At 42.8% G+C, this 11,105-nt stretch overlaps 1 protein-coding gene across 2 annotated transcripts in view; it reads left to right on the plus strand.

The window, feature by feature from the left end:
• The window catches only part of DOCK11 (dedicator of cytokinesis 11), a 266,917-nt gene extending 256,808 nt beyond the window's left edge, over nt 1-10,109 (plus strand). For both annotated transcript variants that reach the window (XM_044269084.1, XM_044269085.1), the window contains 4 exons: nt 539-729; nt 2,415-2,515; nt 4,431-4,569; nt 9,378-10,109. In XM_044269084.1, the coding sequence (XP_044125019.1) occupies nt 539-729; nt 2,415-2,515; nt 4,431-4,569; nt 9,378-9,464 (518 nt within the window). In that variant the 3' untranslated portion in view covers nt 9,465-10,109. The remainder of the gene's footprint in view (nt 1-538; nt 730-2,414; nt 2,516-4,430; nt 4,570-9,377) is intronic.
• Nucleotides 10,110-11,105: the final 996 nt, after the last annotated feature.

An 11,105-nucleotide genomic window follows, 5' to 3' on the forward strand; every position in this document is an offset into this window, starting at 1 on the left:
TGTTTCTAGAGGTAGAACCTGCATCTATCAGACATTTTTGGCACAATATTTAATAAAATGTTTAAAAATATGAAAAAAATATATATAAATGTTTCTCATTAAACATTAAACCTCCATGGTGAACAAAAAGCGATCAAAAAGTCATATGTAGCCCAAAATGGCAGCGATGGGAAAATGGCTCTCAGAATATGGCGATAGAAAAAGTCATAAAACATAAAAAGTATACAGTTGGCATTGAAACTAGGAGAGGCCCAGAGGTAAAGGAAAGAGCAAGGAGGGGAACAAAAAACCAAACTCCTCTGTTCTGGGTATCAAAATCAGACACCATAGTGTTTATTCTTTGCTCTGAGGCCCCTCTGTTTGTGTATATGACTGATATGATTCATCATCTAATAAACTATAAGTGGTAAGAAGGGTTTAAATGAGAGTTAATGTATATCTGTGACCTGTCTTTAGTTTATGTTTTTTTAAGACAAATTAAATAAAATTATATTTGCTGTGCACAAATTTTATCATTTAATACATATTTCATTTTCAGCATCAAACTCTTTTCCCTATGTCAAGAAAAGAATACCTGTAATCTATGAGCACCAGATGGACCTCAAGCCCATTGATGTTGCCATTGATGAGATTAAAGACAAGACTGCAGATTTGCAGAAGATCTGCTCATCTCCAGATGTCGACATGATCCAGTTACAGCTAAAACTACAAGGCTGTGTGTCTGTGCAGGTAAAACATTTCCTAAATGACTTCTCTGTGACGTGTTTTGCCTTTCATTTATTGACCTGGTTAGAACAAATGTATTTTCTATCCACTGGATGGGGAATAACTGTTAGATTGGTGGGGGTCCCAGTTTCATTCAAAGTCTGTGGGGCTACTGGTGAGAGCCAAGGGCTGTACTGGGCGATCTCTGGCAGGACCATAGAGATGAATGGAGTAGCAGTGCACATGTTCAACCTGCTGCTCAATCCATACTGGAGCACAAGACCCCCAACAGTTATACCCTCTCCAGTGGATAGGGGCCACATTGTTCTAACTGGAATACCCCTTTAAGGGGTATTCCTTTAAGGAGTAACATAGTACATAAGGCCGAAAAAAGACATTTGTCCATCCAGTTCGGCCTGTTATCCCGCAAGTTGATCCAGAGGAAGGCAAAAAAAAAAAAACAACCCTGTGAGGTAGAAGCCAATTTTCTCCACTTTAAGGGACTATAAACTTCCTTCCCGACTCCAATCAGGCAATCAGAATAACTCCCTGGATCAACGACCCCTCTCTAGTAGCTATAGCCTGTAATATTATTACACTCCAGAAATACATCCAGGCCCCTCTTGAATTCCTTTATTGTACTCACCATCACCACCTCCTCAGGCAGAGAGTTCCATAGTCTCACTGCTCTTACCGTAAAGAATCCTTTTCTATGTTTGTGTACAAACCTTCTTTCCTCCAGACGCAGAGGATGTCCCCTCGTCACAGTCACAGTCCTGGGGATAAATAGATGATGGGAGAGATCTCTGTACTGACCCCTGATATATTTATACATATTAATTAGATCTCCCCTCAGTCGTCTTTTTTCTAAAGTGAATAACCCTAATTTTGATAATCTTTCAGGGTACTGTAGTTGCCCCATTCCAGTTATTACTTTAGTTGCCCTCCTCTGGACCTTCTCCAGCTCTGCTATGTCTGCCTTGTTTACAGGAGCCCAGAACTGTACACAGTACTCCATGTGTGGTCTGACCAGCGATTTGTAAAGTGGTAGGACTATGTTCTTATCACGGGAATCTATGCCCCTTCTGATGCAACCCATTATCTTGTTGGCCTTGGCAGCAGCTGCCTGACACTGTTTTTTGCAGCTTAGTTTGCTCTTTATTAAAATTCCTAGATCCTTTTCCATGTCTGTGTTACCGAGTGTTTTACCATTTAGTATGTACGGGTGACTTGCATTTTTCCTTCCCATGTGCATAACTTTACATTTATCAGTGTTAAACCCCATCTGCCACTTATCTGCCCAAGCCTCCAATCTATCCAGATCCCTCTGTAGTAGTATACTGTCCTCATCAATTACTTTACACAGTTTAGTGTCATCTGCGAAAATTGATACTTTACTATGCAAGCCTTCTACAAGATCATTAATAAATATATTGAAGAGTAGCTAAGAGAGGTATCTCTATCCATGGTGCTGAAGAGGAACCTGCCATATTGCACACGGTGTCTGAGCTGCAGGCACCATGTTATAGAGCAGGAGGAGCTGAGCAGATTGATTTATAGTTTTGCGGGAAAAGATTCAGTAAAACTTGTAATCTATCTCATTCATTTAATTCTCTTCATTCTGGGCTTAGGAGTCCAGTGGGTGACGGGGATGTATTTTTCTGTACAGATATGTCTACCTTTCATACTAATATATATATATTTTACAGGTAAATGCGGGTCCTTTAGCCTATGCCAGAGCTTTCCTAGATGACAGTCGGTCCAGCAAGTATACAAGCAAAAAGATAAAGGAGCTGAAAGATCTTTTTAAGTATGTTGATACTGCGTTGTTTTATTGCTCAGCCTTGGCCTATGCTACTAGGCAATGTAATGTGACTCAGGTCTGTCCTTAATGCCTGTCTCCTTTAGAGACCCTGTTTTGTTTTTTACTTTACTGACATGCATTATTGGGAATTAAAGGGACTGATGCACTAAGGGAGATTTAGCTTTCTCACCATACAACTGGTGTAAATACAGTGCTGCTGTACACCGGCACCTCTGTATTATACCCAGGGCTGGACTTTTGGGGCGGCACATGACACATAGATTCTCTTTTTCTTTTAATCTCTGTGTCTTGCACCACCTCTTCAGACCATGCACTGGGTATAACACAGTGTATTAGCTTTGCCTGAGATGTTATTAAATGTATGGGACTGTTCCTAGTACACAAGGGACGGCTTGGAGTGCCACTGTTCTGATATTGATGGCCTACCCTACAGATAGGCAGGCAATATCAAAGTTCTAGAAACCCCTTTAATGAAGGACGCAGTTAGCATTGCTTTCCATCTCCTTCAATAAATATTTAGGGTGGTTCCTAGTAGAATACATATGATTATGTGAGGGTTCATCAAACTGCAGAAAATCAAATGCAAATCAGGAGATGTAAAATCTGTGCCTGACAGAAGGTTCCTAAATTGATCTTGAATCCCCAATGATATAGTATGGGACATAAGAATCAGTGTTGGTTTCCCTAGCAAATATCTTTCCATTCTGAATGATTTAAGAAAACTTAAAGGGCTTGTGTCATAAGAACAGCTCAGACAAGATGGCCGCTTCCATAGTCACGTTCAGGAAACAGAGTAAAAAAATCTGTAAGCAGAAAATAAAAATGTGTTGCTTCCTAAGTTTAACTGGAAGGTAACATTTTTGGTGACAGATTTCCTTTAAGAAAAGTGACTAGTAAGCATGCACAGGGAGTGTCCCACTAGTAACACTCAGTGACTCATGAAATCAATCACTAATGATTCACATTATTTTACATTCTCCAATCAAACTGGAGAATTATAATCCGTCCTCATTTACTATTTCTGTATCTTCAAGTATCTGGACATAAAACAAGTATTGTAGTTTGATACTCCACACCCACGTTTCCAGTAATGATTTACTAAAACAGGAAAAACAAAGCCCTATCCTATATCTTCAAGGGTTGACTACTCTTTATGAGCAGATCCAGGTAGAAATTCCAACAGGATGCATATATCTGCTATATACTACATAATAAATGTGGGTTTCTGTAATAGCAAAGTAATATCGGTCCTTTTTATTAGCACATTTTTTACTTATCCCATACAGAACTATACATAGAATTTTAATAATAAAAGTCTTTAAAGGGGCTCTGGGAATAATTATCAGCCTGCGTATGCCATTGAAGGATTGCCTGCTCTCTGCTTGTCCGGTCCTGCATGCTTGCTCCTGTGTGTCCCGTCCCCGGCTTATTTACTTCCGGATGGGCATGGTCACATGCTCCGCTCATTTAAAAATTGTCTATTCCTGGAGAACCCCTTTTAAACTGCCCTGGAATTTCTCATTAATGCCTCATGCACACGTCAGTGTTTGGTCAGTGATTTCCATCAGCGATTTTAAGCCAAAACCAGGTGCGGCTCTGAACACAGAACAGGTGCAGATCTTTCCGTTATACCTGATGTCTGTGAAGGCTCCAATCCTGGTTTTGGCTCCCAATCACTGACCAAAACTCTGACGTGTGAATGAGGCTTTACATGGCTACAGGTCAGTCTGTCTTTTCATTGTCGAAACTGCCTTGCACGTAGCTGGCGATCGTTCCAGCTTCACCATTCTAGTCCTTGTCAGTATGAGCATAAATGGGACAGATTGTCTGATCTTGATCAAATGCATCTACTGAGTGTATAAAAGGCTGTAAGTTGTCCTTTATGTTCTTATCTATATAGACAGTTTATACAAGCGTGTGCCACAGCCCTGGACCTGAATGAACGGCTCATCAAGGAGGATCAGGTTGAATACCATGAGGGACTCAAAACAAACTTCCGGGAGATGGTGAAAGAGCTGTCTGACATTATCCACGAGCAGGTACCTATCCCACAACCTCCTCTGTCTCTGCATTCTTATTCGACATCATGATTTACTATGCTGCCCTAGAAATGTATCTTAATACCCCGGCCAGGTAGGTGTAGCTTGCTGAGGCCCCCTGCTACACTCCCTGGTCTGCGATGCCCTCCATTCTCCTCATTTATCAAGGGGCTTATGCAAATTAAGTTTAAAGGAAAAATCCACCTTTCCAAGCGTTTTTCAAAATTAGCTTTTAAAATGAAAAGTATAGCAGCTTTGCAATGCTTAATTAAAGGGGTTGTCTTATTCTACCAAATGGCATTCATCATGTAGGGAACGTTAATACAAGACATTTACTAATGTATTGTGATTCTCCATATTGCCTCCTTTGCAGGCTGGATTCATTTTACCATCACATTATACATTATTCATTTCCAGTGGGTTATGACCACCCTGCAATCTAGCAGCAGTGGTCGTGCTTGCACACTATAGGAAAAAGTGCTGGCCTCCGGTGGTCGGAACCTTGTGAGCTCACGTAGGGTGGTGCTTTTTAATATATAGTGAAAGCACGGCCATTGCTGCTGGATTGCAGGGTGGTCGTAACCATAGAAACGAGCAGTGTATAATGTGATGGAAGAATGAATCCAGTCAGCAAAGGAGGAAATATGGATAATACATTGTAAATGCCTTGTATTAACTTTCTCTACAAAATGAATGCCATTTGCTGAAGTGAAACAACCCCTTTAATACAAGACACTTACAAATGTATTGTGAATATCAGGGGTGGATCGGGAACTTAACCACCTCCGGACCGCCTAACGCACGGATGCGTCCGGAAGGTGGTTGATTCATTCCTCCTGGACGCATCCGTGTGTCATCTCGCGATAGCCGAGATCTCCTGTGAACGCACGCACACAGGCGCGCGCGTTCACAGGATCGGATCCGCAAAACGCATACGGACGTCTGAATGGAGCCTTACAGGGGGGTGATCAATGACAGAGGGGTGATCACCCATATAGACTCCCTGATCACCCCCGTCATTGATCACCCCCCTGTAAGACTCCATTCAGACGTCCGTATGATTTTTACGGATCCACGGATACATGGATCGGATCCGCAAAACGCATACGGACGTCTGAATGGAGCCTTACAGGGGGGTGATCAATGACAGAGGGGTGATCACCCATATAGACTCCCTGATCACCCCCGTCATTGATCACCCCCCTGTAAGACTCCATTCAGACGTCCGTATGATTTTTACGGATACATGGATCGGATCCGCAAAACACATACGGACGTCTGAATGGAGCCTTACAGGGGGGTGATCACCTCATATACACTCCCTGATCACCCCCTGTCATTGATCACCCCCCTGTCATTGATCACCCCCCTGTAAGGCTCCATTCAGACATCCGTATGATTTTTACGGATACATGGATCGGATCCGCAAAACACATACGGACGTCTGAATGGAGCCTGACAGGGGGGTGATCACCTCATATACACTCCCTGATCACCCGCCTGTCATTGATCACCCCCTGTAAGGCTCCATTCAGACGTCCGTATGTGTTTTGCGGATCCGATCCGTGGATCCGTAAAAATCATACGGACGTCTGAATGGAGCCTTACAGGGGGGTGATCAATGACAGGGGGGTGATCAGGGAGTCTATATGGGTGATCACCCCCCTGTCATTGATCACCCCCCCTGTAAGGCTCCATTCAGACATTTTTTTGGCCCAAGTTAGCGGAAATTGTTATTTTTTTTTTTTTCTTACAAAGTCTCATATTCCACTAACTTGTGTCAAAAAATAAAATCTCACATGAACTCACCATACCCCTCACGGAATCCAAATGCGTAAAATCTTTTAGACATTTATATTCCAGACTTCTTCTCACGCTTTAGGGCCCCTAAAATGCCAGGGCAGTATAAATACCCCACATGTGACCCCATTTCGGAAAGAAGACACCCCAAGGTATTCCGTGAGGGGCATATTGAGTCCATAAAAAATTTACATTTTTGTCCCAAGTTAGCTGAAAGGGAGACTTTGTGAGAGGAAAAAAAAATAAAAAAATCAATTTCCGCTAACTTGTGCCCCAAAGAAAAATTTCTATGAACTCGCCATGCCCCTCATTGAATACCTTGGGGTGTCTTCTTTCCAAAATGGGGTCACATGTGGGGTATTTATACTGCCCTGGCTTTTTAGGGGCCCTAAAGCGTGAGAAGAAGTCTGGGATCCAAATGTCTAAAAATGCCCTCCTAAAAGGAATTTGGGCCGCTTTGCGCATCTAGGCTGCAAAAAAGTGTCACACATGTGGTATTGCCGTACTCAGAAAAAGTTGGGGAATGTGTTTTGGGGTGTTATTTTACATATACCCATGCTGGGTGAGATAAATATCTTGGTCAAATGCCAACTTTGTATAAAAAAAATGGGAAAAGTTGTCTTTTGCCGAGATATTTCTCTCACCCAGCATGGGTATATGTAAAATGACACCCCAAAACACATTCCCCAACTTCTCCTGAGTACAGCGATACCACATGTGTGACACTTTTTTGCAGCCTAGGTGGGCAAAGGGGCACACATTCCAAAGAGCACCTTTAGGATTTTACAGGTCATTTTTTACACATTTTGATTTCAAACTACTTACCACACATTAGGGCCCCTAGAATGCCAGGGCAGTATAACTACCCCACAAGTGACCCCATTTTGGAAAGAAGACACCCCAAGGTATTCCGTGAGGGGCATGGCGAGTTCCTAGAATTTTTTATTGTTTGTCACAAGTTAGCGGAAAATGATGAATTTTTTTTTTCTTTCTTTTTCTTACAAAGTCTCATATTCCACTAACTTGTGACAAAAAATAAAAAATTCTAGGAACTCGCCATGCCCCTCACGGAACACCCTGGGGTGTCTTCTTTCCAAAATGGGGTCACTTGGGGGGTAGTTATACTGCCCTGGCATTCTAGGGGCCCATATGCGTGAGAAGTAGTTTGCAATCAAAATCTGTAAAAAATGACCTGTAAAATCCTAAAGGTGCTCTTTGGAATGTGTGCCCCTTTGCCCACCTAGGCTGCAAAAAAGTGTCACACATCTGGTATCGCCGTACTCAGGAGAAGTTGGGGAATGTGTTTTTGGGTGTCATTTTACATATACCCATGCTGGGTGAGAGAAATATCTTGGTATAAGACAACATTTCCCATTTTTTTATACAAAGTTGGCATTTGACCAAGATATTTCTCTCACCAAGCATGGGTATATGTAAAATGACACCCCAAAACACATTCCCCAACTTCTCCTGAGTTTTTACCCAAACATTTTTTTTTATCAGACATGTAGAACAATAAATTTAGCGAAAAATTTATATATGGATGTCGTTTTTTGTTTTGCAAAATTTTACAACTGAAAGTGAAAAATGTCATTTTTTTGCAAAAAAATCGTTAAATTTCGATTAATAACAAAAAAAGTAAAAATGTCAGCAGCAATGAAATACCACCAAATGAAAGCTCTATTAGTGAGAAGAAAAGGAGGTAAAATTCATTTGGGTGGTAAGTTGCATGACCGAGCAATAAACGGTGAAAGTAGTGTAGTGCAGAAGTGTAAAAAGTGGCCAGGTCATTAAGGGGGTTTCAGCTAGCGGGGTTGAAGTGGTTAAAGTGGCCCTGGAAAAAGAAAAAAAAACTAAGAGTGGCCCCACGTTGTGGATGGGTTTAAATTGACAGGGATAACAGAAGTAGGCAGAGTCAGCAATAGCATAGTGCAGCACAAAATACCGCCCAGAAACATCAAATACACACTGCAGAACAAAATATTGCCACTTCTGCCGCAGTATTCAACTGTGTCGCCATCCTGAGGATGGCGATACAGTTGAATGCAGGGTGGCACCTGTGGCATGAGTACCTGATACTCCTAGCATTAATCAATGTTGAGAGCATTAAATTAATATTTACTGGGTCGTGGCTTGAGGAGAGCTTGCTTAGCCCCCTGGGCATCTGCCCACCTGGAAATTTCCCTGTACAGTCTATGGCCAGTCTGACCCTGGTAAGTGTCCATATTGCCCCCTTTGCTGGCGTGATTCATTTTTCATCACATTATACACTGATTGTCTCCAGGGGTTACAACCACCCTGTAATCCAGCAGTGGTGGTCGTGCTTGTACATTATAGAAAAAAGCTCTGGCCTATATGCACTCCCATAGTCCCGGCCACCAGAGAGGTTGGCGCTTTTTCCTGTAGTGTGCAAGCACGGCCACCGCTGCTGGATTTCAGGGTGGTCGTAACCATGGAAACCAGAAGTGTATAATGTGATGGAAAAATGAATCAAGCCAGCAAAAGGAGACAATATGGACAATCACAATACATTACTAAGTGGCTTGTAATACCTTTCTCTACATGATAAATATAATTTGCTGAAGTGAGACAACCCCTTTAAGTCTTAATGCAATTCTTAAAGGGGTTCTGCAGTTTGTTTAAACTGATGACACCTGGGACCCCCGCCGATCAGGAGCGCCGCGGCCTTCTCACTGTTTACTGCAGGCCCAGTGACGTCACAACTAGTATTAACTGGCCTGCACGGCCACAATTATAAAAAATAATTGTGATGGAGGTCCTAGTGATGAGACCTTCATGACTACCTTCACCCTGTCTTTGGAGAGGCGTTTTCTGGTCGTTATAGTCTATGTGCGATAACAGGAAAAGTAATGTATATGTTTTTCTCTTTAAATGCTGCGCCTGGAAAGCTCTGAAGGTAAATTCAGTGGGAGAGAAACAATTTCATTTGTGGGATAAATGTGACATCTGGGACCATCTGAACCGTGGGTTGTGCCTCTTTCTTGTAGATTTATCAGGAAGATAATATGCAGTCTTCATGGATGCAGAATTCCTTGCATGTCTTCTGTGCCATCAGTGGGACCGCAGCTGAATGAGCTACTCACGGGAACCAGAGAAGAAGACCGAGCCTTACATTCATCTATCTCAGGAATAATCCGGCATGGACTTCTAAGCTCATGTGGATTTTAAGGAGAGCTTGTCCTGGCGCCATTATAGAACGTACCTGCTGAGATTCCATGATGTCAGTGGTGTTAGGCTGTATTCATTTTGATTGCACTGTACTGTATAGGCTTCTTTAAAGTTGTACATACATATGTAGCAGTGCTGGCTATGTCGGCACAGCTGATAGTGGCTCCATGTTGTGCTTGGCCTGTAGTTTTCCAAGACTGCAGGTAATTGGATGTCTTAAAGGGTTTGCCCAGTGGGGCAAAATTCTTTAGAAAAGGCTCAAAGTGTTATAAAAATAATAAAATAATGGATACCCACCCTCACCACTCCCACACTGATCCCATTCTGATGCTTACTGGGTCCGTGTTGAACCACACTTCCTGGTCCTGTCTTAACACATACAAAATGTCTGAAGATTCCTCCTCAGACAAACGCCACCCACAGCAGTGACCAGGGGCGGACTGGGAACTTAAAGTGGCCCTGCAAAAATACTAGAAATGGCCCCGTTTTGTAGTTGGGTCCAAATTGATGGAAGGCAGGGCCAGCAATACCATATTGTGGCACATTATACCACCCCAACAGAGTCAAATACCACAGTCCATCACAAAATACTGCCAGCAGCACAAAAGACATCCCCAAAAACTTCCAATGGCCAGCCGTGAGGAGGGCTCAGGTGCCCCCCTGGGCATCAGCCCACCGGGAAATTTTCCTGTAATGTCTATGGCCAACCTGCCCCTGACAGTGACCTACCTCAGCCAGTGATTGACTGAGCAGGCATTTCTTGTATATCAAGATGGAACCAGGAATTAGAGACCAGCAGGGACCTGTAAGCATTGGAATGTGCGTGGCAGGGATCAGTGAGGGTGAGTGTGCCTTCTTTGTTCAACTTTAAACCCTTTCTAAAGAATCCACCTCCCACCTCAGCCTTAAAGGGGTTTTCTGAGACTTTTACAATGATGACCTATCCACCCGGGATCCCACCGATTACCTGTTTGAGAAGGCACAGGTGTTTGCAATAGTGCCATGGCCTTCTCTCAGCTGATCAGCATAGAGGCTGTACTTGGTATAGCAGCTCAGCCTCATTCACTTCTATTGGGCTGAGCTGCGCCTAGGCCAAGTGACCAATGAACATTACGTCACATTGCCTAGGGAAAGCTGCGAGAAGGCTGCAGAGCTCCCATGCCTTCTCGAACAGCTGATCAGCGGAGTCCCAGGTGTCGGACCCCCAACGATCAGATACTGATGACCTATCCCGAGGATAGGTCATCAGTAGAAAAGTCTCGGAAAACCTTTTTAAATTATTATGAGAGTGCATGCAAATGAGCAATATAGCTCTGCTACATCTGTACAAAGAAATAATCAGGAGTATTCCCTAATTGTTACAGCTATTTAATTAAAGGGCACATTTTTAATGGAGGAAACAATTTTGTGAGTTGGTCCAATACTCCTAAGACTTGATCCTATCATTTCTTCTTGCATTGATTACACTGGGCCCCAGTGAGTCCACTTATTTACAACTGGCATCAGTGTGGAGGAATTTAGGGTGCATTTACACCAACAGATTATCT

This window comes from Bufo gargarizans, chromosome 9 (genome assembly GCF_014858855.1).
Source record: "Bufo gargarizans isolate SCDJY-AF-19 chromosome 9, ASM1485885v1, whole genome shotgun sequence".
Taxonomy (NCBI): domain Eukaryota; kingdom Metazoa; phylum Chordata; class Amphibia; order Anura; family Bufonidae; genus Bufo; species Bufo gargarizans.